The sequence below is a fragment of the Loxodonta africana genome, chromosome 24, assembly GCF_030014295.1.
Source record: "Loxodonta africana isolate mLoxAfr1 chromosome 24, mLoxAfr1.hap2, whole genome shotgun sequence".
Classification (NCBI taxonomy): domain Eukaryota; kingdom Metazoa; phylum Chordata; class Mammalia; order Proboscidea; family Elephantidae; genus Loxodonta; species Loxodonta africana.
This window is the reverse complement of record NC_087365.1, coordinates 46,987,011-47,014,621: the sequence shown is the minus strand read 5'-3', so window position 1 is coordinate 47,014,621 and position 27,611 is coordinate 46,987,011. Positions and strand designations below refer to the sequence as shown.

General features: G+C 49.3%; 1 protein-coding gene across 4 annotated transcripts in view; it reads left to right on the top strand.

Annotated features, from left to right (window-relative positions):
- The window catches only part of SULF2 (sulfatase 2), a 144,598-nt gene that overhangs the window by 15,163 nt on the left and 101,824 nt on the right, over positions 1-27,611 (top strand). For all 4 annotated transcript variants that reach the window (XM_064276176.1, XM_064276175.1, XM_064276177.1 and 1 more), the window contains exon 2: positions 24,053-24,323. In XM_064276176.1, coding sequence (XP_064132246.1) covers positions 24,149-24,323 — 175 coding nt within the window. In that variant the 5' untranslated portion in view covers positions 24,053-24,148. The remainder of the gene's footprint in view (positions 1-24,052; positions 24,324-27,611) is intronic.

Here is a 27,611-nt window from a genome sequence, read left to right as displayed (position 1 = left end):
TTAGAAAACATAATGAAGCAGTCAGATGCTCACGGTCGTATCGAATCCCATCAGCCTGACAGCTACAGATGTAACTGGATGTGGGTGTGTGGTTTTGGCAGCTCGAATATCACAAGTGGTGTGGCTATAAGTGATGTAATTTTCCAAAATAGTGAACAATTTGCCAAAACTTCCAAACAAAACAAACTACAGTCTTCCCTCAGTTTACTTAGTGGTAGCTTTCCTGGAAGATTCAGTGAAGAGTAAAACCATACAAACGTCTTTTGTTTCTACATGAATCAGAGCTCATTTCTAGGCTCAGGTCGTTGAAAACAGCGTCTTCACCTACACGAACGTCCAGCGCACATCAGAAAGTTGTGCTGGGAACAGGGTGATTCTTCACTGTGTGGATCAGTGGAACATATCCAGCATCCTTGCCCCCCTCCCCCCGCCACTAAGTGCCAGTAGCATCCCCAGTCACTGTGACAACCACAGAGCCCCCACAGACAGTGAGTTTGTGTCAGTGGGGGAGGAGCCATGAGAATGGTCGCACAATTTGAAGACTGTATCCATGTCACCGAATCACACATGTAGCAATTGTTGAATTGGGGTATGTTCTGCTGTGCATATTTTCAACAACAATTTTTCAGAAGTCCCCACAAATTCTCAAAGCACCCCTGGAGGTGGCTTCGCCCCTCTGACAATCACTGGCTTAGACTGTTGCCGTTAGTTGTCCTCAAGTCTTCCCCCAACACACAGCAACACCACACACAACTGGATCAGACCGTTGTGATCCACAGAGTTTTCACTGGCTGATTTTCAGAAGTAGGTCACCAGGCCTTTCCTTCTAGTCCATCTGAGTCTGGAAGCTCCACCGAAACCTGTTCCACATCATAGCACCACGCAAGCCTCCACTGACAGGGTGGTCGCTACACATGAAGTGCACTGGCCAGGAATGGAACTCAGGTCTCCTGCATGGAAGGCAAGAATTCTACCACTGAACCACCAAAGCCACTGGCTTAGACTAATGCCTGTTTATTGCCTGGGCAGGAGAAGGCCCACCTGCTGAACAAAGTTGGGGTCCTATAAACCAAGGAAGAAGGGGGACTGACCATCAGGTGTGTCACCCACAGTGTCTGCCTCAGAGAGTTGCCACAGGCTCCTCTCTGGCTAAGCACCGTCCTTGTTGACATGCTTCCAAAAGTGCCCTAGACCAGCCAGAGGGAAACAAATCCATACAGTTAGCATGGACCAACCTCTCCAATGAGTGGGGTGTGAGTTCCTGGGTTAGTCTAGATATCAGTGGCTTCCACCCCAGACAGGAGATGAAGAAGCTGTAGAAGACTGTATGTAAGAGTTGCTGTTGAGTGCCATTGAGTTGATTCTGACTCATAGCTACCGTGTGTGACAGAGGAGAACTGCCCCATAGGGTTTCCTAGGCTATAATCTTTATGGAAGCAGATCACCAGGTCTTTCTCCCGTGCAGCTGCTGGGTGGGTTTGAACTGCCACCCTTTTGATTAGCAGCTGAGCACTTAACTGTAACACCACCAAGGCTCCTGGGTATAAGAGACATCCTTGAAAATCAGTGTATCGTAATGGTTAAGAGTGCGGACTCTAGAGCCAGACTCCGTGGGTTCAAATCCCAGCTTGGCCACTCAGTAACTGGGTGGAGCTGAGCAAGTCACTCCCCTCTCCAAGCTTCAGTTCCCTGTTTTATAAAATGGGGACAATTTAGTATCTTCCTCTTAGAGTTATTGTGAGACACTAGAATAGTGCCTGGCACGTGGAAATTGCTTCAAAGCTGCAGGTATCACTATTGTTGCCATCGCAATTGCTGTTGCTTGTATTTGTAGATCCTTTTTAGCTTTTTGAAGTGCCTTTGCAGCTAGCATCCTGTTTGGTCTTTTTAGCCGCTCTGCCCAGAGGGAAGGCAGGAACTGGTCTCCTTACAGATGGACAGAACCAGCTTGGAGAGTGCAGCGAGTCAAAGCGTAGCTGCGCTAGAGCTCGATCCTGTGGCTTCCTGGGCTGATGTGCTTTTTCTGTACCTTGCTCCACTCCCTCCACCCACCTGTCTTTTAGGACTCAGTGAGGCCAGCTCTGGAAAGGAGCAAACCTCGGGGACCAACCTATAGGACAGGGCCCTGAGCCTGTTCTGGGGAAACCAGTTGCCGACAAGTTAGTTCAGACTCATGGAGACCCCATATGTGTCAGAAGAGAACAGTGCCCCATAGGATTTTCAGCAGCTGATTTTTTGGAAGTAGGTCACCAAGACTTTCTTCCAAGGCGCCTCTGGGTGGATTTGAACTGCCAACCTTTTGATTAGTACCCAGTCATTTACTGTGTGCACCACCCAGGCAACCTGTTCTGGGAAGAGATGGCTTTTAGGTCCTGGGAGCCCAAGTGGGGCTTGTCACCATGTGCACAGGTGGAGGTGCCTGCAAGTAGAGCAGGGGTCCCTGACAGAATCTCCAGGAAAGCTAAAAAATCTCAGTGCCCAGGCAGCACCCCAGACCAATTAAATCCGTGTCCCTGAGAGGAGGCTCCCAGACATCAGGATATTTTACAGCCATCCCAAGTGACTCCACTAAACAGCGGAATTTGAGAACCACTGAAGCAGAGAGAGACGGTGCAGAACGGGATGCCCTCTGCTGGTCATTTCTGCAAAGTCCCCATAGGCCACATAGATGATGACAACTCCCCCGATAAACCCACCCCTCCGGGGGCTCACTGGATATGTAATAAGATCAAACTCCTTGCCATATTCTACTCTGACCTGTACAGCCTGGCCACCTTTCTTTTCCTTAGATGCATCAGTGCTCGTTTCAGCCTCAGGGCCTTTGCATTTGCCGTTCCTTCTGCCTGAATGCTCTTCCTTTCAGCCTTTCACATGGCTGACTCCTTCTGATCGTTCAGGTCTCCATGTGAGCTCAAACGTCACCTCCTTAGAATGCCCAGATGCCTCGAATGGCACCCTGTTTTATGTTTATAGTACTTACCACTCTCTGGAATTATCTCGGTTTACGTATTTGCTAGCTTGTCCTGTGTCCTTTCTCCACTTGCTAGGGAGCAAGCTACGTGCTGCCAGGGCCCTTGTTTGTCTTGTTCACTGCTGTATCTCCAGCACCTAGGGCAGGGCCTGGCACCCTATAGGTGCTTCTTGAATATTTTTTGAATGAAAGCAGCAAGGAGGGAGGAGGTTTGGAAAGCTGCCAGTGCATCTGAATCTAGTGTTTGGGGATATTTGCTCAAAGGTGACTACTCAGCCCGAGGAAGTCAAGAACCTGTTTGCCACTCGCAGAAAGCAAAGGTTGGGGAGGGAAGGGTTGGTTTCAAACACTCTCAGTCCCTGTGCCCTTCCGACAGTCAGCCCCAGACCTGGAGGTGGGTTTTATGCTAATACCACTCACAGAGGAGGGATTGTCTACCTTATGCCACACCAAGGACAATCAGCCCCCCAGAAGGGCCAGTGGGACGCTCCACTTCTGATCAGTCTCAGCCCACCTGGGCTCTGAAAGTTAACCTGGAAGATGAGTGCCGCGACATTCTACCGAGGGCCCTTAGGTGGAAGATCCCTGGGTGTACCCTCGGAGAGACAACTCCCCCCAGCTCTGCCCTCCTGGAATACCAGCTGTGATGGTTAAGGTGTGTCAACTTGCCTGGGCCGTGATTCTCAGTGGTTTGGCAGTTATGATGTAATTTAGCAGTTATGTAATGACGTAATCGCCTCCACAATGAGATCTGATGTAATGTAATCACTTCCATGATGAGATCCGTTCTGAGCGCCAATCAGCTGAAAGGGAGTTTCCTTGGGGGTGTGGCCTGCATTCAACATAGGTAGACTTTCTGACAAAGCTCACTGGCTTTTGCTCGCTCTGGATCCAGCAGCTGGCTCCTAGTCATCTTTCCTCTGGTTCTCGGGACTTGAGCTAGCAGCATACCTCTGAGCCAGAGGCCTGCTGTCTGATCTGCTGATCTTGGGTTCACCAGCCCCTGAAGCTGCGTGAGTCAGGAGCAGCCCCCAGCCTGACCCATGGACTTGGGATGTCCCAGCCTTTACAAGCCCATGAGCCATTTCCTTGATATAAATCTATATATATGTACACACTTCGCTGGTTTTGCTTCTCTAGAGAACCCAGCCTAAGACACCAGTTATCATGACACTGGAAACCCCGCCTTTCTCGCCTTCTCTCCCCAACCCACACTCCTAAAAGCTCACACTTACTGAGCACTTTCTACGTGCCAGGCTTTGCTCGTGTGGCCGTGTGACGACTCTCTGACACAGGAATATCCTAGTCCTTGTTTTATAGATGAGGAAAGTGAGGCACAAAGAAGTCTCCTTGCTCAGCCATTCTATTAAAATAGGACATCCCAGGCTGGCTACCCAGGGGCTGTATCCAGCTCACAGACATGTTTTATTTGATCTACACACTGTTTTGAAACTTCTAAAAGGTTTGTTGGCACATTTTAACAATTGTAAGATTTTGCATTTTCAAAATAGGGAGATGTGGGCCATTTATGGCTACCCTGGGCTCTCATTCCCACTGACTGTATATTCTCCAGTTTGCCACAGTCCTCATCACTCCCTATTGTATGCCTGTGGTTGCAGCCAAGTTCAGTTGCTGTTTGTCATTGCACTTGCCCTGCTGCTTTTCTCATAGTGGAGAAATATTTCTATGTTCTTACACCTCCGTTAAAAGTAGTAAAATGAGAGCTGCAGAGAAAGGGACCCATGAGTTCTCTTATTCTGGGCCCACTTCACTCATTTACATTACCTGCTTGGCTCACACAGACATTTGAGTTGAGGCCACCTGCTGCGACACTTTTGTTCATAGCAAATGGAAACACTTCAGAGGGGCAATGAATTGCAACTCTGTTTATAATAGCAATAAAATCTAACATCTATTGAGTATATGTTATCTTCCGATTAATCATCACAACAGCCCTTTTAAGCAGGGCCTATTATCATTCCCAGTGGGAGAAAGATGTGGCAATCTGCTTCTGTAAAGATTACAGCCTTGGAAACCCTATGGGACAGTTCTACTCTATCCTATAGGGTCACTATGAGTCGGAATCAAGTCGGAATCAACTCGATGTTAACCAGGTATTATAATTCCCATTTTACAGGTGAGGAAACTGAGGCGCTGTTTATGGTTCTCCTGCTAGAACATGAGCTCCTTAAACTTGTTCTTCTTTGTGCTATCAGTGCTCTGCTTACTACCTGTTTGAATGAATGATTGAAGGAATGAATGAATGATGTTCTCCTCAAAGTGCTCATTTAAATAAAGCAATCTGTCAGAGGTGAGAAAAAGTCTTGATTCATCCTAGGTCATTTATGACATTCAAGTGGAGAAATGAGCTCTGATCTGTATCATTCAGGATTTTTAGATTGTGTTTCTACTATGTAACAAAGCATCCCAAACTCAGTGGCTTAAAGCAACAGCAGTTTCTAGCTAGTGACTCTGTGGGTTGACCAGCTGGTCCTTCTTCTTTATATCAGCTGGAAGGTCCATACTGGCCCCGCTCAAATGTGTGGCAGCTCCTGCTGGTCACCAGATGGGAGCTCAATTGGGCCCATCCGCGGAATGCTTCCCTTCTACTCATGGCCTTTCCCCGTGGCTCCTTGGGCTTCCTCACCGCATGGTGGTCTCAGGATAGCCTGACTTCTAAGAGTGCACAAATGAAAGCTTAGGCTCAAAATTGGCACAGCATCACTTCTGCCATCTTCTCTCAGTCAAAGCAGGTCACAGAGCCAGCCAAGTTTCATGGGGTGTGACTGCCGGGCATTGTGGCTCTTTGAGGTCCACCAGAGTAACAGTTCCCCACAGACTGCAAGCAGCAGCGACCAACTCTGCCCGCTTTAAGCTGAAACAGAATTTATTGGGAGGGAGTTGGGAAGCTCAGAGAATCAGCAGAAAGACTAGGGAACCAGGCTTAGGAAAGGACAGGAACTTGGGCACTTCTGGGGGCGGGGTTTCCTTGAGACAAATGCACCCCTGCATTCCCTTTCTGCCCTTGACACTCCACTTGAGAGTCAGCGGCCCAGTGAGAGAGTTTGGCCGATCGTGGGTCACGTGACCACCTTGAATCAGGGAAGGGTGGGGCATCTTGGGGGGGAACTTCCAAAAGGAAATTGGATTACTCTTCTCAAAAGAAGGGGAGGCCAGATGCTGGGCAGACAAAATAATTTAGAAATCTCTGCATGGTCCCTTAATAAGTGGTCCTGTCCCTGGATAATTAGTTAACATTTATGTATGCATATATGTATGTGTGTGGGGCAGTGGTGGTCCAGTGTGAGAATTCTCGCCTTCTATGCTGAAGACCCGTGTTCAATTCCCAGCCAGTGCACAGCCACCACCCGTATGTCAGAGGAGGCTTGTATGTTCCTGTGATGCTGAAGAGGTTTCAGCAGGGCTCCCAGAATAAGACTGGGAAGAAAGGTTTGGTGCTCTACTTCTGAAAATTAGCCAGTGAAGACCCTATGGATCACAGCAGTCCAATCCTGTTGTGAACGGGGTTACCATGAGTTGGGGGTGACTCAACAGCAACTAATAAGTAGAATGCCCAGATCCATGCGGCAGCCTTTCCAGGTCAGAGAGCCCATGAGTCAGGCCCTGCCGGGGTCTAGGATCCCCACTTCATATTAAAGGGCAGAGCCAATTCCCAGAAGCCCTTTCATGCCTTGGCATTGCAGCCGAAAGATAGGAGTGATTGCCCCTGGCTGTTGGAAGCGAGCATGTGCGGTAATGAGGGGACCGCTGGCCAGTGGAAGGTGCCGCTGGAACCAGGAGAGGAGGGACTGGCCACACTGGGTGTGCTCCTGCCTCCCCAGACCCTGCCATGCTGTGGCCACTGACAGCGAGCTCTGCCTCCCCAGACCCTGCCATGCTGTGGCCACTGACAGCGAGCTCTGCCTCCCCTCCTTCAAAAAGCCATGATGTCCTTGGTGCACCTAGCAACGCCCTGTGAGTCTCCTGGTGGTGGTCCCACCCCAACAACACATCTGACTCCCCCCCTCCCCTTGATGATCTATTTCCAGCTGCTAACTGAATTTCACAGCACACCAGGGGTAGAAATGCACCTGCCATTCAAAATTCTCTCGAATCACATCTCTAAATTTAGCGGGTTGTTTGGAAAAAGTTGCTTCAACCTCCCTCCCCCACCTATAAGAAAGAGCTTCTCCAATAATTGTCAGTGTTGGACCATTTCCAAGGTGAGCTAGTGAGGGGTTCACCTGTAGTAACCGACGCGATGGCGGAGGATGGCGCACGACTGTGCGCTGGATGGGAAGGAAGGAAGGGGCTGATTGAATTCTAAATACCGGCCAGTCAGAATAGCCTTTTATTACGTTTATGTTCTTCGCCAAGGCAACTGCAAGCTCTGTAAACATAAATAAGTGTTCTGGGGGGTAAGCAGTGCTGAGAAAGCATGGGGTTCAGAAAGGGAGGGGGTGGGGCCGTCAGTCCTCACTGTGGCCCCCACACAGAATCGGCCCACAATTAGGCATGAATAATGACTCTCTTCAGGTCCAACTTTATTGCTTTTGGCCAAAGGCCTTTTGCAGAAATAACTTTGTAACTTGCTGCCAGGGAAGCTTTTGTCCACAGCTGAGACAAAAGAACAAAGAACAGAGGTGGGAATGTCTGTATCTGATCCCTGTTTCCCCTAAACACCCAGAAAGGACAGGAGGTGTGGCCTGCCAGGAAGGCGTGTGCTGGGAGAAGGTGATGTCCAACCTCATTGATGCCAAGCCGCTCCTCCCCGCTCTGGCCATGCAGGTCTTTATTCTGTTCTTCAAAGAGACAAGTACATTCCCACCTCAGGGCCTTCGCACATGCGGCTCCTCTGCTTGGAAAGCATTTGGCCCACAGCTGGTTCTTGCCCACTTTCTGATCTCAGCTCAGTGTCACCTTCTCAGAGAGAACCTCCGCCAATTCAGTTTCTCATCACCCTCAGCATTTCTTTCAAGGCTCTTAAGACAATATGAAATTCATCTTCACTTGGTAATTATCTATCTCCCCCGCAAGAATGGCAGCTCCTTGAGGACAGAGGCCTGGCCTCTTGTGTCCACCACTGTTTCCCAGCATCTTACACAGCACCTGGCACATACCAGGTGCTTAGAATAGGCTAGATCACTTTCAAGGGTTGATAGGCCCCCATCAGGCTCCAAAGGGGTTTAGTTTGGCCTGCTCGGTGTTTAAAATGCATTGAATGTTTGTACTTCGGAAACGGCGCCTTCACTGTGTCACTTGCTTGGCCCCTGCAGGCGTTTGAGTCTGTGTCTGCACTTTAGACAAAGGCTGCTACAAACAGGTGCCTCTCTCTAAAGGTGACATCTAGACTTCAGGTGAGCCTAGGCCTGGGGCCAGGCCACTGGAACCTGGCTGACCTGGTCCCATTAACAGGAACAAGGCATGGTTTCTGGTGGGTGGGACACAGTGGTCCTCCAGCTGCTTTTCAGGGGTCTGTGCACAAGCGTAAATGACATTGAATCATATTGTGACCAAGCCATTCCTTTTTCCCTTCTCCTTCAAACCTTCTGAGTCATCCAGGAGGGACCCCCACAAGCATCTCCCTCGTGGTCTTCCAGGAGACCTGCCCGTCTTGTAAGAAAAAGCTCAGAGCCCTGGGCAAGTGAGAATTTAATTAGTACCTTTGGGTTCGTTTTGTACTGTTGCCACCCGTTTATCACAATGGTTCTCACCCAGGGGCAGTTTTGTCTGGAGACATTTTGGGGTGTTATAACTGGGAGTGGGTGTGCAACTGGCATCTGGTAGATAGAGGCCAGCGATGCTGCCAAGCATCGTACAAGGCACAGGACAGGCCCCACGACCGAAAATGCTCCGGCCCCAAATGTCAGTAGTGCCAAAGTTGACAAACCCGATTTGTGGCAAGTGGCGCTCATTCCCCACGGAGGGGAAACTTGCCCTTTGACGTAAATTTACTAAAATAAGGAAGTGAGTCAACTAGATGGTAAATATAGTACAAGCAGCAGTGCAGGTGGACAAGCGAATGCCCAAGACCCTGGATATGGGATGGGGTACGCTTGTGCCCTTTTCAGAGGGGAATGGAGCACACCGGAAGCCCCTACCCATCTCACCAGAAACTTCCTGGGAGCTGCCTATAAAAACTCCAGTGGCTGATTCTGAGCCAGGAGGAGCTGAGTGATCCCCAGCCGAGTTCTGACGGGTCAGGAACCCTTTCCAGCTCTCCCACCCAGGGAGGCATCGTGAAGATCCTTCCCAAACCTGCTCTGGGACCCTGGCCCGGCACCCCCATCTTAAGTTTCCAGCTCTTCACACCCCCAAACCAGCCAGGCCCTGAGGAGAAGTGTGCTGAGGACAGGGTGCTCATCTCCTGGACAGGTTCCATGTTGATGATGGCCCTGAGCCCACAGAGCTGCAGGGCTGAAGCCCCAGTGGTGTCATTTCCAGAATCAGCAGGGAAGGACTAGGAGGGAGTTAGAGCCACTTCGCCAAACTCAGATCCTGTACTTGTGTGTGTCTGTTTGGTTTTCGGGGTTTGTTAGGCAGCTTCCCTTCTACTTTAAAGCAAAAACAAGGCTCCAGGAATTGAAGGAATATCAATTGAGATATTTCAACAAACGGATGTGATGCTGGAGGTGCTCACTTATTAGTGCCAAGAAATTTGGAAGACAGCTACCTGGCCAACCGACTGGAAGAGATCCGTATTTGTGCTCATTTCAAAGAAAGATGATGCAACAGAACGCAGACGTTATCAAACAATATGGTTAATATTACACACAAGTAAAATTTTGCTGAAGATAATTCAAAAATGGTTACAGCAGTACATCGACAGGGACCTACCACAAGCTCAAGCCGGATTCAGAAGAGGACATGGACCAAGGGATATCACTGATGATATCAGATGGATTTTGGCTGAAAGCAGAGAATACCAGAAAGATGTTTACCTGAGCTTTATACACTATGCAGAGGCATTCAACTGTTTGGATCGTAACAAATTATGGATAACAGTGCAAAGAATGGGAATTTCAGAAAGTTTAATTGTGCTCATGCAGAATCTGTACATAAACCAAGAGATGGTCTTTCTTATGTTACAAGGGGACACTGCGTGGTTTAAAATCAGGAAAGGCGTGAGTCAGGGTTGCATCCTTTCACCATACTTATTCAATCTGTATGCTGAGCAAATAATCCAAGAAGCTGGACTATGTGGAGAACGGGGCGTCAAGATTGGAGGAAGACTCCTTAACAACCTGCTATATGCAGATGACACAACCTTCCTTGCTGAAAGCAAAGAGGACTTGAAGCATTTACTGATGAAGATCAAAGACCACACACAGCCTTCAGTATGGATTACACCCCAACCTACAGAAAACAAAAATCCTCACAACTGGACCAATAAGCAACATCAACGCAGATAGAACAGGGAAAATCCATTCTCAGCAATAAAGGGGAGAGGTCATTGTTGCGTTCACTCCAGGGCACACCTTTCTCTTTGCCTCTTCTCCTCCCCTCAGAGCCCTGGACCCCGCCATCATTGATTTAACCCCTTTGGGTCATATAGGGAGGAAGAGTGGGGTTGGGGAAAACTTTAGGTCACCCCAGGACTTCCTGCGACTCGGGATCTTTGACGTGGGCATGGGCACACACTTCACAGTTGGGAGACACGGACAGTGGTAGAGGCCAAATCATGTTTCACTTTCTAGAAGGGATATTGTGCTGAGGGGAGTGGCCCACATGGCTTTTAGTCCCTAACCCCTCCCACGTACAGGCCTCTGTGACTTGGTGGGGTAGATTGTGTTTTCCACGATGGTCACAGCAACACATCCACATGGTCATCTACAATGTGACCTTGACACTCCTCCCATCTAGAGGTGGAGTCTGTGTCCCCTCCCACTGAATCTGGCTGGGCTCAAGAAATGCTGGTAAACAACAGAATATGGTGGAAACAAAGCTTTGGGAATTCCAAGGTTAGGTCAGAAAAGACAAAGCAGCTCTGCCTTGTTGGCTGGGACAATCTCTTTTGGAGCCCTAAGCTGCCATGTAAGAAATCAGGCACCACCATGATGCCACCATGCTGTGAGGAAGCCCAGGCCACATGAAGAGGCAGCATGGAGGTGCCAGTCAACAGCCCCAGCGTGGTCCCACCCGCACTGCCAGCAGTAGCCACCGCCTATGTGAGTAAAGTTACTTCCAGACAACTCAACCCCCAGCTGTCAGGGCAGCCCCAGCTGTTGCATCTTTTCAGTCCTGGCTCCAGACATTAGCAAGCAGAGACCAGCCATTCCTGCTGTGCCCTGTTCACATTCCTGATCGCAGTGTCCATAAGCATATTAAAAAAAAGTTTTTATTCCATCGCTGATTTTGTGGTAATTCGTTATACGGCAATAGAAGTTAAAACACCTGGCATAAGCCAATCTTCCCACCATTCAGTCTTTCATAAATATATTCATTCAACAAGCATCTGGAATCTGTCGACTTTTTACCCCATTCACTGCCTTCACCCAGGCCAAGCAATCTCCTCCCTCCTCATCTCCCTGCTTCCATTCTTACTCTCTACAATCTATTCCCCACATGCTACCAGAAGGATTCTGCTAAAGCCTACATCGAATCACATCATTCCTGTGCTGGAACCCTCCAGGACCCCTCTCCCTCAGAGTACCAGTAAATGAATAATTTCTTTTAGAAGGATCAGCACAAAGCTGGTTTCTATGAGGCAGAGGTTAAAGATGTCGCAAATGTCCAACTTTTCCAGACTGCTGTCCCACTCCATCATCTCTAACCTCAGCTATTCCCTCTCCCCTCAGCATTCTCCCTCCCGTCTTTGGATTCCCTAATTCACTGCAAGGTCTCACAGAACTCATGGACCATATAAAGGAAATGACTCACGTGGTTGTGGAGCCTGGCAAGTCCCAGATTCGTGGGTCAGGCATAGACTTCTCCCTGGCCCTCAGTCTCAGCCCAAAGGCACTCAGCTTTCTCGCTCCATGGGCAGGGAAGCTCACTGCACCATCTCCTGTGGGTCTCCGTGTGGGTCTCTACTGCAGGTCTCTCCTTCTTTGGTGGTGGTGGGCTCTCCTCTCTGCTCTGGAATTGGCTCTCTTTTAAGGCAAAACTGACCAACCCCCTCAGTAGGCCACAATGATCTTATTTGCACATCGCTACCCAGTCACATGGGTGGGAGGCACAAGACCATGGCTAGAAAGGCCGCACACAAAAGTAATTGATCGCACCGCAGTCTGTCTTCCGGCCACACTTGCTGATTTTACCTTCCTCAGCCACCCCAGGCATGTGCCGCTGCAGGATGTCTGCACTTGCCCTTCCATGGGCTTGCCATGCCCTTCCCCTCAATATCCAGAAGGCTTATCCCTCACCTCCTCAGGCCTCTCCCCCAACGTCAGCTCTCAGAAAGGCCTTTACTGACCACCCTATGCAGAATTGCAGTCTTCCCCCCACCAGCACTTCCAGCCTCCCTCCCCGGCGTTACCTCCTTAGAACCTTCACGTACCATAGAATCTATTTTTGTGTCTGCTCTCTGAAAGCTGAGCCCTTTGTCTCTTTCCTCCCTTAAAACTGGGCCTGGAGCATATTAGGTTCTCAGTGAATCCTTGTTCCACCACTCATCTGTCAGCTTGCCGTATTACGGTGGTTTGCATGTTGCTGTGACACTTGAAGCTATGCCATTGGTATTTCAAATACCAGCAGGGCCTGGTATTTCAAATACCATGGTGGACAGGTTTCAACTGAGCTTACACACTAAGACAGACTAGGAAAAAAGCCTGACAATCTTCTTCTGAAATTTAGCCTATGAAAACCTTATGGATTGCAACAGACCATTGTACCCTTGCTTGCTTTGGACATGTCATCAGGAATGTTCAGTTGCTAGAGGAGGATGATGAGGGTGAGGAAGACTCTCAGTGAGGTGGGTTGGCACAGTAGCCATGACTATGGACTCGAACATGCAGGCAATTGTAAGTATAGCATGGGACAGGACAACATTTTGTTCTGTTATACATTAAGGTCGTCATGAGTCGGGGTCAACTCAAGGGCAGCTGACAACAACAAATACTTGTCGACTGACTGGAAGAATTAGCACCTAGGCTGTGCCAGGAGCTGAGGCTATGGGGGTGAAAAGACAGACATAGACATATGTTCCAGAGGGGGAAACGACCCCCCACAGATACAAATCCTAACAGAAGAGTAAATAAAGGAATCACAGGTTGTGAAAAGTGCTCTGAGGAGAACCAACCAGGAACTGAGGCGGGGAGTCTCAGAAGGAGGCCTGCCTCAGGCAGGGAAGCCAGGGAAGGTACTCTGTCTACTTCCTCAGACTCCACCCATCCTGATCTTTAAGGCCCACGGAACAGTCTGTTTTCCATGGCAGATGAGGAAACTGAGGCCTAGTCGTGGCTAGAGTGGGAGAATCAGAACCAGAACTCATGACTCCCACGCCCAGGTTACTCTGCCTTCCACACCACCTTTCTCTTATCAGCTGGCAAATAAGGATGAGGAAAGTTGCCTGAGATAAGATGGTGAGTTGGGCCCAGGAGGCCTGGCCGTGGGCTGGCAAGCTATGTTGTCATGTCTTTCTGAACACAGAGGCAGATTGGCTGGGAAGCCACCTGAGTCAACACTCTGCCCCCAGCTTGCTGTACAGTTTGGGCCTACTTTGTTGCAAGTCACAGATAAAGCAATTCAGACTGACCTAAAAAAAAAAAGAAATTTTTTTCATGTCCCTTAAGAGTCAAAATGTAAGAAAGTTGACCTAGAAAGAAATCAAGAAAACAGCTCAAATTGGTTGAAGAACAAAGAAGAATGTATTGGTACCTGAAACAAAGAATCCAGCAGTAAATCCTTCAGTCTTGGCTGGATCCAGGTCTCAAATGCTGTCATTTAAACTCAGGTTCATTGCATTTTGTAGCACTGGTCCCTTCCAAGTGTTGGCTTCATTCTCAACTCCACACGAGGCAAGACGGCACCAGAGTCTTCACCTATCCTCATGTGTTCCTGGCCAATCAGAAAGGGTAAGCACCTCCTCCTGATCAGCCAGGCTTCTGGTTTATGCTGATTGGCACTGAAGCAGGAGAAATGGAATGCTCTGAACACCTCAGGCTGGGAACCCACAGTCCAGCCTTGGAGCTGGGGCCTAATGTGAACCATATGGACCAACGGTGGGGCAGGAGAAGATCCCTAAATGCAAAGTGGAAGCCGTTATAGAAAGTTGAGTGAGGGAATGCTGGGTGGCCCAAACCCAACAAATATTGGGCACTTATTGTCTACAGCTCTGTTCTGTAGGCTTCCATTTCATCCTTACAACCTAATAAGGTCAGTGCTATCATTGTCCCCGTTTTACAAATGAAGACCCTGAGAGCACAGGAGCTTATTTGTCTAACTACTAGTACATGGTAGGGCTGAGATTCCAATCCAGGTAGGCTGGCTACAAGCATCTGTCAGTTTATTTGCTTTTTACTCTCCATTCTCTAAAATGTCAGCTCCATGAGAGTAGACATTTTTGTCTGTTACTTTTTTCACTGACCATAAAACAGTACCAGGCGCATGTACAGTGCTCAGATATTTCAGTGTGAATTATCTAGCCTCTCGAACACCTACTCACTTGTGCAAAGCACTCAGTTGCCCTGGTCTTAGAATACGTTGTTTCTAAACTTTCTTGGAGCTCAGCCTTAACCCGGGACCGTTCTAGCAGTTCACCTGTGCTTTGTCCTAATTTCCAACCACGTCTTCTAATCCTTCTCGCCTTTAGCTGGAATCCTGCAGCTCCAGCCTTTGATATGTTGACCCTTTGAATGTCAGCTCCATGAGGTCAGGAAGTTGGGGAGGTTTTTTGTGAGTTGTTATTTTTTTAATTTGATTGAGTGATTGAGTTTCACAGCTGTATCCCTGGGCAATGTTTTTTCTTTTATATATAAGGTTGCTAAGAATCAGAGCAAACTTGACAACAGCTGACAATGAGCTGCATCTCCAGTGCCAAGAATGGTGCCTGGCACATAGTAGGCCCTCAGATTCTTGTTGCGTGGGTAGTTATGCAGGCAGCTGGATTCTTGAGCCCTGAGTTACTCCCCTACTTTTTACCCTTCTCTCTATGCCCTAATTTCTGTTCCACGTCCTGACCCTTGTCTTGAAACCTGATCTTTCCCGCCTCCTTCTGAAGTGCCCTTCTCTTGCCTCCTGCCCTGTTCTCGAGCTCTGGCTTGGTCCTCTGGCTCCAGATGGAATTCCAAGAACAGGAACAGAGAGCACCAGATGACGCCGGGCAGAGGCAGGGCTGACAGGGAGAGGCTGCGACCCCAGTTTTCCAGGAGGGCCTGTCCGTGCTTTGACAGTCCTGGAGAGGAGGAGAGGAAGCTGAGAAAGGCTTGTGGCCATGAAAAGGAGGGGCCGCCAGGGGAGTGTAAGGTTTAACAGATGTGCGTGTGTCATCCTCTGTCTAGACAAGTGCTGGGCCTGCGAGGTTCCGGACCACACATCCTATCCCTCCCACTCTGCCTGTCTTCTCTCTCCCTCTGCCTGCTGCTTGCTCAGGTTGTTCCTCTGCCAGAAACACCCTTGTCCTCCACCCACTTCTGCGGAAGGCAACCCTGTGGGTTCTTCAGAGCCTTGCTCCTTTAGGCTTCTCAACCTTTACTCCATAAGTACTCCTCCTGGCAGCCATCCATGACTGCCCCTAGGCCACCCATGTTTACCTTTCTCCTTCTTCCCATTTATGCAACACACTTAACCTCAGCCCCTTGTATCACTTTCTGGGTTCCAGGTGAGTGTAGGAGTTAAGAGAGTGGACTCCGGGATCAGGATGTCTGGATGCAAATCTCAGCCCTGCTACTTGGTTTATCAGCTCAGGGCCCAGCAAGAAACAGGCGGTACCTCCAACCAAGCAGTGTTTAAAAAAGGCAGTCTTCACAAAGGCAGGAAAAGCAGGAGTGTAGATCCCTCAGGCTGATGGCAGCAGGGAGCAATTTCTGGAAGCGGGAGAGGGCCACCCATGGGAGCTGTGGCTCTCCCTGGAGCAATAGAGGGATGTAGCCAGTTCACAGCAACATGGAAGGAGGGCGCAGAGAAATGAATACCCCAGCCTCTCTCTCCTTTCACCTGCCTATCCCTTCGGCGCCTCCCTTGGCCAAACCCAACCAGCAGCCAGAGAACACAAGGCCCATAGATGGGGTCCATCAGTGAGCCTCAAGGAGCACGGGACAGATGAGGAGAGGATGAGGCGGAGGTCCAAGGAGCAATATTCAGCCCCCAAGCTGGGTGGCCATGGGCAAGGTGCAGAACTTCTCTGTTCTACCTTAAAAAAAAACAGAGAACTGCTTAGAACTGTGCAGGGCCCATGGTGAGCACACAGTGCATTTTAGCTATTATTCATCACCGTCCCTTTTGGGAGTTTCACTACATGTTGGTCTGGGTGCTTCCTGGTGCAAATGACAGACCTAACCTGGACAAGCTTAAAAGCAAGAAAGGGCACTCCTGTGTACTTGTAATGGCTGTAAGGGGCAGCTTGATTTAGCCCAGTGTCACCAGCATCCTCTCTCTGGCTCCACTGGTGGCTGCCAGGAGCGCACACGGGGCTCACCTCATCCCAGCACCCAGAACAGCAAGAGAGGGCAAGTCTTTTCTCCCAGTGCCCAGTCTCTGGGGTTCCCTCGCTCTCACTGGTCAGGCCTAGGTCACATGGCTATGTTGGACCAACCCCTGAAGCTAAAGGGATGGAGTGTGCTGATTGGCTTCACCTGGGTCACATGTTCCACCGGCAGTCAGACTTCACTTAGATGGTGGAGGGAGAAGGTACCCCCAAAGCACAATTAAGTCCTGTTACCAAGAGGAGGGAGAAAATTCTTTGCTCATTCAGTCGATGTTTTGAGTGCCTGCTGTGTCTCAGGCACTGTTGTAGGTGTTAGGGATACAGATGTTGTATTAGTCAGGGTTCTCCAGAGAAAGAGAGCTGGTAGGGAGACGTTTGTACATAGAGACAGAGAGAGAGAGAGAGGCAGGAAGAGAGACTGATTGATTTTAAGGAATTGGCTCATGTGATTATGGGAGCTGACAAGTCCAAAACGTGTCGGGCAGGCCGGCAGGCTGGAGATTCAGGCTGCAGTTGATGCTACAGTCTTGAAGCAGAATTTCTGCTTCACTGGGAAGCCTCAGCTTTTGCTCTTAAGGCCTTCAACTGATTGGATGAAGTCCAACCACATTCTCGAAAGGGAGCTCCTTTACTTAGGGTCAACTGATTGTAGGTGTTAACCACATCTAGAAAACGCCTCCACAGCAACACCTAGATTAGTGTTGGATTACATAGCTGGGTCCTGTGGCCTAGCTAGAGCCCTGGTGACATAGTGGTTAAGAGCTCAGCTGCTAACCAAAAGGTCAGCAGTTCAAATCCACCAGCCAGTCCTTGGAAACCCTATGGGGCAGTCCTACCCTGTCCTAGAGAGTCACTATGAGTCAGAATCAAGTGGACAGCACCTAACAACAACAATAATGACCTAGCCAAGTTGGCACATAAAATTAACCATTACAGATGTGAACCATGCTGACAAAAATCTATGCCCCAGGGAGCTGACCTCCTAGTGGAGAAGATCCACAAAGAAATCAGTAAGTCGGATAGCTGGTTGTTGGAGGGTAGTAAGGGCTATTGGGAAGGATAGACATTTGGCCTTTAACCTGTGAAGGTGAAATTTGAGCCAAGACCTGAAGGAGGTGACGGAGGAGCCACAAAGATAATCTGGCAAAGGGAACATCAAGTGCAAAGACCCTGCGGCGAGGCGGGGCCGTGCCTGGCATGTTCAAGGAACAGAGAGGGGCCAAGTGGGAAGGGGAGAGAAAAGAAGGGGACGAGGTCAGAGAGATCATGGGGCAGATTTTGTAGGGACTCAGGTCTTTGGAGGGCTTGGGGTTTTAGTCTGCGTGCGATGGGATCCCTCAGAGGGTTTTGGTGACTGGGATCCCTCTGGTTGCTAGATGGAGACTGGAGTGAAGGGAGATCAGGGTGGAAGCAGGGAAACTACTTAGGACCTAGAAGGCTGTTGTTCTCATCCAGGCAGCATTATCCTACCACACAACACACATAGTGGGACCCTAACAAATAAATATTTGTAAAATAAAAGAAGACACAAGTGGTTGGGGTCTCTGAACCCAGCATCTGAGGCATCTCCACACACCCACACACACCACCAGAGTTGCCTTTCTTCACGGCTCACACCAGGGTTTTCACAGCTGACCGGCCCCCATGTCCTGTCTCTGGCCACTTCCTCCTCTCACCAAACTCATCTCCACTCCAATTTTTAGATTTGGGGATCCTCAGAGGAAAGCAGGAGGGCATCTTGGGGCCTTCCCATATGTCCTTCCTTCATCTACCCAGGGTCTCAATGCTGGGTCTAAGGTTCTCAACGCAAGATGGTGGTGTAGACAGGGAGAGTTCGCCTCTAAGTCCTTCCCAGCCAGGCCTGGGTGGGTCCCGGGGTTTCTCAGTCTGTGAAAAGTTGCTGAACGAAGAGGAGCAGGATAGACACGCAGTGGGCTGGCAGAAGTGAGGTGGGTCCGCGGCGTGGACAACACATCACGCCACTCATGCTGCGTGAATTCACCAGATGCTTGCAGCTTAGCCACTTTGAACCTTTTACCAAGAAGGAAAAAAATGGAGACCGAATCTCTTGTGTCATTTCTAATTGATTTCTTTGGCATCCGGAGAGAGGCTGGCTCGAGGCCAGAAGTCAGAGCCGGGGGAATTCATCAAACATCGACCTGCTGATGACTCCATCTGATGAAATAATTAGCTCCTGTTATTCTCCAGCCTCTGGTCGTGGAGCTTTGACTTTGATCCAAGGAAAGCGAATCCTGCTGGTATGTTATTGATCCCCAGCAGCAGGGGGCACTAAGAAGACAGGCCGCTGACCATGGCCCCTGGTGCCATCCCCCACCTGGCTCAGGGCATCCAGGACAGGCTGCGGCTCCCAGGTCCCTGCATTGTCACGTTACAGGCCCAGAACCAAAAAGGCCCTCGGGAGACACCTGGCCAGCCACTCCATTTGGCAAATGAAGAAACTGAGGCAGGGGGAGCTCAGAGATATGCTTTCAGGAGGTTCAGCTGAGGTGGACTTGAGCTAGATAGTGTTTGAACCCTGGCTCTGCCACTTATGTAGCCATATGATTGTAAGCAAGTGATTTTAACTCTGCCTCAGCTTCCTCATCTGTAAAATGGGTATACTATCAATGGGTGTGGAGCCCCGGTGGCACAGTGGTTAAGAGTTCAGCTGCTAACCAAAAGGTTGGCAGTTCAGATCCACCAGCAGCTCCTTGGAAACCCTATGGGGCAGTTCTATCCTGTCCTATAGGGTTGCTATGAGTCAGAATCGACTTGATGGCAATGGGTTTGTTTTGTTTTGTTTTTTTATCAATGGGTATATGTGGAAATTTAAATGGTTAGAAAAAGGCTGGATCATTGCAAGTTCTCGTGTGCATTTGCTATTATTGTTTCTCATTCAAAACAGCGGCTATTTGTAGGACATCCCTTGAAAACTCCGTATTATTTTTTTGTTCTATGTCCATGTATCTGAAGGACATGAATGTGCACTTTAGCTGGTTGGTGTGTCCGCGGTTTAAAGTACAAAGCTTCCCAGTGTCTTTCAGGCTGGGACATGGACCACTGCAAAACAACATGGTTTGAGGACCACTCCATGATTTGGGGTAGCTATAGGGTTGCTATGAGTTGGAATCGACTCTTTGGTTTGGTTTGGTGTGGTTTAGTTTGGTTTGACTTGGGGGACCAATTAGATAGCTAGAACCTTACTCCTTTGCAGCCCTCTCGCAGCCTCCCATTGCCTCCAGCAAAAAGTCTCAGGAAGATACTAAAGTGAGTTAACTCCTTTCAACACTAGCTCATTTCTCTTAAAGAGACAGAGAGAGAGAACGAGAGCATGTAGGGCTCAGGCTTAGCGCCTTAAATATGAAGTAGACTCTGCTAGAATTTAGCAACGCTGTTCTAGCTTCCTTTGACTTATTTCTGTGGGTAGCTCTATTTATGGCAATGGATGCCGATTTTCCACTTATCCTTGGATAGAAAGTTTTCTTTTTCAAAAACATGTATTTGTGTTTTAATTTCAAAATGAGGCCATTTAAAGAAACACGCTAGGCAAGTAATAGTAGGCGGGTTGTGCAGATGCAGCAGAAATCGGGGCTGTGGCCTTGACTAGAAAACATTGGAAACATGAGTTTAGTGGTTTGATGCCTGGCCAAGCAGTCAGGGAGCGTGGGGTTCAAATCCTATCTCTGCCATTTTCTCGCCGGGCGATCTGAGGATAGTGACTCAGCCTCCGTGTTCTCAACTGTAAAATGGGGATAATAACAGATGATATGTCATAGGTTTGTGAGGATTGAAGGGAGATTCTACAGAGCATTTAACACAGGACCCTGCTGCAGTGATAGCAATATCCTTAAAATGGTTTACATTATGCGTTCTGTTTTCTAGTTAGTACTGCGTGTCAGCGCTCTGTGTATTAACTCATTTAATCTTTCACGTCCATTTTATAGATGAGGAAACTGAGGCACAGAGGAGTAAGTAACTTGTCCAGGGTCAAACTGCAAGCTCTTAATCATCACACAATGTGGCACGGACCAGGTGCCCAATAAACTATGGCTGCATGGCTCTAGCTGTCCCGAGACGTTTGTTTTCGCAGCCAGGAAGATTGACAAACAAGATGGTGCTTGCTCTCCAGTCCCTTGATGCTCAGAGTCCTCAACATTGGATCTACCCCCAGCTCCACAGATAATGTGACTCTCAGCTTGTCTGCACAGGTGTCTGGCCAGAGGCTCCCTGCTCTCAGCGTCCCCTGGGGGCAGGTGAAGAGGCTAGAAGGGAGATGCCACATGCTGGCCAGCCAGATGCCAAATACAGTGGAGCCAGCCAGCGTGGTCACAGGGGTGGCCGGGAGAGTCTGTTGAAGCACTGAGTTCACTGGGTGGGGTTAAGGGAGCAAACAAGGAATGGTGCAGCACCCAGGAACTAGCAACAGAGAAGAGCCATTACCCGCCCCTCCTTGGCTTTAAGGGGCAAGAGGGGGAAGTGATGCATTCAGAATTGGAGGGCAGCTAGAGTTGCGGGATCCCTTCACAGGAGCTGTGGCCATACGTAGCGGGATGAAGGCACTGAGGAGCTACTGCAGGCAAGGGAGGGAACGGGGGAGGATGACTACGCTGATTTCCTGCCTCTTCCTGCCCTTCAGCCTCCCCACCCGGAGCCAGAGGGAGGGGTGCTCAGGCGATGTGGTGTGCAAAGGTCAGCCTCCCGGGCCCCGAGCAGGGTGGAGAATGGACAGCGGAGGGGTGGGGAGAGTTCAACCACACCTCTGCCCAGAGAACTCAGAGTTGCCAGGTCTTCCTTGGTGACCCACAGAGCATGACTGGGGAAGAATGGGAATGGAGGCCTCTCCTAAGCCACATGTAGGCCTAGGTCGTGACACATCCCTGTGTAGCCCAGCATCCTTCACTCTGCCGGATGCAGAAGGACCTTAATGAAACCTGCATCCATTTATTCAGCAAGTGTTTATTAGTCTCCTACTATGTGCTAGGTGCAGTACTAGGTACTGGAGACAGCTGGGAACAACACAGGCCCTCGGGGAGCTCACCCTGCAGTGGGGAGACTGGCCATAAATATCGTAATTGCAGGCTGCAGTAGGGATTATGATAGAACCTGTTATAAAATAGAGAGTGTGCCTGGGGTAGGGACACCACCTTGGGGTGGTCAGGGCAGGCTTCTCTGAGGAGGTGACATTTAGACCAAGATTTGGCAGAGAAGACTGAGCAGATCATACAGAATCAGGGAGAAGACTCTTCCAGGTCTAAGGAAAGTGCAAAGGTCCTGGGGCAGGAACAAACTTAACTTGTCCAAGCACCATAAAGAAGGCAGTGGGGCTGGAGAGCAATTGAGAGGAGGAAGGAGCGGGGGAAATGAGGTCAGGAGGTGAGCAGGGGCCAGACCCCCTAGAGCCTGGTGGGGAGTTTGTATTTTGTTCTTGGAGCAATGAGAAGCAGGGCAGGGTTTTGAACAAGTGAGCAACAACCCTGAGAGTGACAGCACCTTCAATTTTGTGCTCTAAGCACCTCCCTGGTCTCACCCCTGTTCCAGTCCTGGTGTGGAATTTGATCGATTTGCATTTTAGGAAGACCTCTCTGACTTCCCTGGGGAGAAAGGAGGGTAGAGGCAGGGGAAGTGGGGAGATCCTTTAGGCAGCTCTTTGAATTCAAAGATTCTGTAGAAGAGATGATGCAGGTCGCACTGGAGGCCCTGGAGGAGTTCTCAACCCCCGGGACTTTGGGGTGGCGGCCAGGGTGCCCCCACGGACAGCAGGGGTGAACAGACTTCTTCAGGGTCATAGGGGTGGTGACTCAGCCCCACTCTGAGGCACTTAATTACCTCCCAACACGTCTGGCTCACTCTCATTCTTTCTCTCATCTTAAATAAATGAGACCAAAAGTCTATTCCTGGACAGAACTTAAAGGCTCATTTCCTCAAGAAGTAGAAAAATGACCACAGAGAGCAGGAGACAGAGGACGCTCCAGCCAAGATCAGCCCACCACCTCCCCTCACCCCCCTTCTGACCTGGGGTCAGGGCAATGACTGAGGTCACCCTGGGATACCACAGTTCTTTTCTCTAAACCTCTGATTCTCTCATTGTCATTTTGTCTATTCTGCACCTTAAAATTAACACAAATGACTTCTGTCCAGCTAGAGGGCCCACCGGCTAGGGGCTATCACACCATCCCCAGCAGCTTGAGTCCTCATCCGGGCAGTGTGCTCCCCACTTTATTCATGGGGTAACTGAGGCTCCTCACTGGTTCATTCATGGGGAAACTGAGCCAGCGAGTGGCAGAGTGGGTGGGATTGAAACACGCGAGTCTTCTAGCCCAAAGCAGGTGCTATTTTCCAGCCCCTCTCCCCTGTGTTCCCCCAAACCCCTGACTGAATCACAAGCTGCTCAAGAGCCAGAACCCCATCCTGCTCACCTCTGCACCCCCACGGTGCCAGCGGATCAGAGGTGACCAGATCTGTATTCACCTGGAGCAACAGAGGAGGAAGGAGAATCAGGAATACGAAGAAGATAAGGAATGTGTGGCTAATTACCTCCGTGAACGGCTGCCTCCTTTGCCGTGAGACGAGAAGAACTGGATGGTGCCTGGCTACCATTACTGCACATTTTGATCCAAGATTCTGTAGAAGAATCCTGATCCAAAGAGGGGAAACGCAGAACAAAATCTCAAATTTTCTTGGACTCCAGACTTTCTGGAGTCATGGGGGCTGGATGAATCCCTGAAACTATTGCCCCAAGATAATCTTTAAACCTTAAACCAAAAATATCCCCTGAATTCTTCTTAAAACCAAACAATAGTTTGGGTTAACTAGTAAAGAATGTTTGCCTTGAACGTTATGCTTTTTCAAGGTCTATCTATATGGGATCAAATTGACAACAGCAACTTGAAAGATTACGTGGGAACCTCAGAGGGCAGTGAGTTTATGTTGATGGAGGAACAAGTCAGAAAAGGAGGGTGAGGATTGTTGCACAACTCCAAGAATGTCATCAATGTCACAGAAATGCACATGCAGAAACTGTTGGATTGGTACATGTTTTGCTGTGTATATTCTCAACGATAGCAACAAAAATAAAATTTAAAAAAAAAAAAGAGGGGACCAGAAATATTTGTTCCCTCAGATTGGGCAGTTTCTTCTGCTTTCTCTGGGGAGGATTTGTCTGTTGAATGGGTCAGACTTTTTGGAGATAAGCTGATAATCTGACACAGCGCTCAGCCTTCCTCCAACACACCTAGAGCGTCGCTGGGCCCTGGGGAGAAATTCTGTCTGCTGAAGTGGTCTCAGAAGGTGTTTCCACCTGCCTGTTGCCTGGGCAAATTGCGAATACTTTTCTTCTAACCTTCATTGAGTTCGGTTTTTGCTCTGCTATAGCTTCAACTATTCAAAGCAAATCTCATTGTTCGTGCCAGAAGGCATTGTACAAATCATTATGCGGGTACTGGCAGTAGGGCAGCCTTTGTATAAATATTGACCTGATTCTTTTCCTCCTACTATAGATCCGTGAGTAAAGAGGGAAGTGGGAAAAAGAAACAAACCCACAACACACAACTTCAGAACCCCGCATCCTGAAAGAAGCAACGGATCAGGAAAAAATGGCACCCCCCAGCCTCCTGCTTTGCTTGCTCTCCACAGCGGCTTTCTCTCTGCTGGGTGGAAGCTCCGCGTTCCTGTCCCACCACCGCCTGAAAGGCAGGTTTCAGAGGGACCGAAGGAACATCCGCCCCAACATCATCCTGGTGCTGACAGACGACCAGGACGTGGAGCTCGGTAAGCATCCCCGGCAGGAGGGCACCTTAGGATTCCCTCTGTGTTCTTCCTACAGTGCAGGTGGCACCTACCCAGGGTCTCGATGCCCCATCTGCAGCTGCTGATGCAAGACAATGGTGTAGACATGTAGAATTCGCTGCTAAGTGGATTAAACCCAGAGCTAGGGGGTTGCACACACCTGTGGATTCAAAGCTGGGTGGTCAAGGATAGGGCCCTCCAGCCTTCTCCTAATGCAGAACTGTTCCTGGATTTTCCCAAAGTCTTATGAAGAAGAGATGTTAAGACCAATTGATTTGTTCAACAAATTTCTATTAAGTACCTACTATGTGCAGGCAATGTTCCAGGGCACCTGGAACTATAGTCATGAGTAAGACAACACAATCACTATTCTCCTAGAGCCGGAGAGACAATCGGTGTGATAGCTGGTAACTAAGACAGTTTCAAGAAGGGACGGATGCGCTGATGAAAATGCAGAGGGTGACATGCTGCGTATCGTGGTGGCTGGGCTACTGCAGAGTGGTAATCAGGGAAGGCCTCTCAGAGGTGGTGATGTTTGAGCTGACACTGAACAAAAGAAGGAGCCAGCCCATTATGTGTGTGTGGTGGGGGGCGCCCTGCTCCACCAATCTGAACTGCTTTGGGTGGCTCAGCCATCCTTGGTTCAGGTGGATTCAGCCTTCCTTGGGGCATCCAGGGGCAGGGAGGGCAAACATGGCAGGAAGTTGTCACTATTGCTAGTGACCCAGCCCAGTTGACAAAATGGTGCCACAGGAGGCCGAGCTTGAAAGTACCTCATCCTGAGGCTCCTCGCCTTGCAGCGCTGTGAGCTCCACGTAGACCAGGTGGGGGCAGGGGGCTTTGCCAAGGTTTAGTTCATTCACATTGATGGTGGGCATGACAGGGGCTAGCAGCGGTCACTGTGCCCAGGGGCTTCTCCAGCCCACAGCCTCAGCATGCTCTGTTTATTTCCCACAAGTCCCGGGCCTCAACTCTGATTCATTGTGTAAACCATCCTGCGACTCCTCCCCTACCCTTCAAACAAGCCCATGGGCTCCTTCCCCCTGAGCTATTGGTTTCTTCATTTGCACGAGGAGGGACCTTCAACAACCCTGAATCAAACGCCACTTAATGTTTCCAGCTCACCATTGGGGTCTCTCTCGATGGAAACCTCCTTTCTCCTCATCTTGTCTCTTCTTCCCTCCGAATTCACTATTCACATGGGTTCCATTTCTCCACATGAAACCCTATACCAGCGCTGCCCTATGTAAATATAACGTAAGCCTCATATGTGAGCGGCATGTATCATTTTAAACCTAGTGGCTACATGAAAAGAGTAAACTGAAACTCGCAAAACTCATTTTAATTACGTATTTCATCATATGTAGATATACAGTATATCAAAAATATTACCATTTCTACATGTAATCAATACAAAAAATCACTAATGAGAGATTTGACATTTTTTATCCTAGATCTTTGAAACCCGGCATGTACATTTTACCTACAGAACATCTCAGTTGAGACTGGCTGCCTTTCAAGTGCTCTATTGCCCACGTGTGGCTTGTGGCTACCACACTGGACAGCATACAGCCTTATGCATTTTCCTTCTCCTTTGAGTTAGGTTTCCCTCCTCATCAAGACTACAGTGTATTGTAATGATCTGGGGAAAGGTGCTCCAGGCAGCGGAAACAGCACGTGCAAAGGCCCTGAGGCAGAAATGAGAAGACAGGTGTGGCTGGAGCATAGTGAGCCTAGGGAAGGGAGGCAGAATATGAGCTGGAGAGAGGATGGAGAGAATGGTCTCGTCAGTTGTGGTAAGGAGTGCCAGCCCTTGCCCAGGTGAAGGGCGGGCCTTTAGCCTCTGTCCACTATCACGGGACAACCAGGTTTAGAATATTCTTGGTGTCAACAAAGTAAAAGGTTTGCAGGGTAAACTTTTGCAACCAAATGAAGGATTGCAGTGACCATCCAGCTGCAAGTCTACACCATTTTGGGATCCATTATTAAAAACACAAATCAGGCTTTTAGCTGCCAAGAAAAGATGATTTATATAAACCAAGTCACTCCTTGTAATGATTTGTATTAATGATCACAAGTATAGATTTTTTTCCTCTGGGAGCTTATCAGTGCAAAAAGATTTGCAGCCAAGAAGCAATCAGAGCCCTGAGCTTTTATTGACAGTTTGACACATAGGATTCCTATCTCCCCAGCAGCATTTAGAATGAGCCGCATTTGATAACCGAGAGGAGTTTACAGACCGTGGGGCCCTGGTGGTGGGAGTTTTGTTTCTAGGCAGAATTTTGCTGAGCGGACTTGCAGGCAGTGACTGGGTCTCGCCCCATGTGGCCCCTCCAGCCGTCTCGGTTGTTGTTAGGACTGGGAATTTGAGATGCCCTGGGCGTTCGTTCGCTCGTTCATTCTGCAAATATTTATTAATCTGCTCTGTGTGGTGCACTGTGCTAGGAGCTGGAGAACTGGAGAGGGGTTGTTCCAGGTGGAGAGAACAGGAAAGGCAAAGATGTTGAACTAGAAATGCACTTGGCGGGTTGGAGCAGAATGTGCCAGTGAGCTGGCATGGAGGGAGTCAGGGCTTGAGTGGCGAGAAATGAGGTGGGAAGGCGACTGGGGTCTGGTCGTGGGGGCCTTGTGGGCCGTGGTTTTGAGTGTTGCTCTCAGTGAAATGGACATAGAGTGAGGGGGCCCTGTGCAAGGAGGGACGTGGCTTGACCTAGGTTCCACCAGGCTCCCTCCGGCTGTTAGGCTGCAGTTAGACTGCAAAGGGCAAGGGCAGAAGCAGGGAGACCCACTAGGCGGTCATTGTAATAACTGATCTGGCCACGATGGGCACTCAGACCAGGATGAAAGCAGTAGAGTAGGTAAGATGTGGTCCCACTTGGAACATGTTGGGAAATAAACTGCAGTATGGGTTGGATGTAGGGTTAAGGAAAAGGGGGAATCCAGGGCAACTCTTAGATTTGGGGGGCGTTGATTAAACCCCAGCTTGTGGGAGCAAGACACTTTGCTGCAGAAACACGATTCCACTAAGGTTCATGTTAGAATCTGATTGTAATTTTGCATTGGCTACTCCTGAATACAACCAACAAAGCCTGCAAATATAAGGGAAAAAACTCTGGGTGTGATAAGGACACAGGAGAGAAGAGACCAAAGAACACCATGCCCAAATTAAAATACCTAGTTCTTTCTCTCCATTTTGCAGTTGGAGAAACTGAGGCACAGAGAAGGTAAGTCACTTGTCCCAGGTTGCACAGCTAGAATGTGATCAAACAA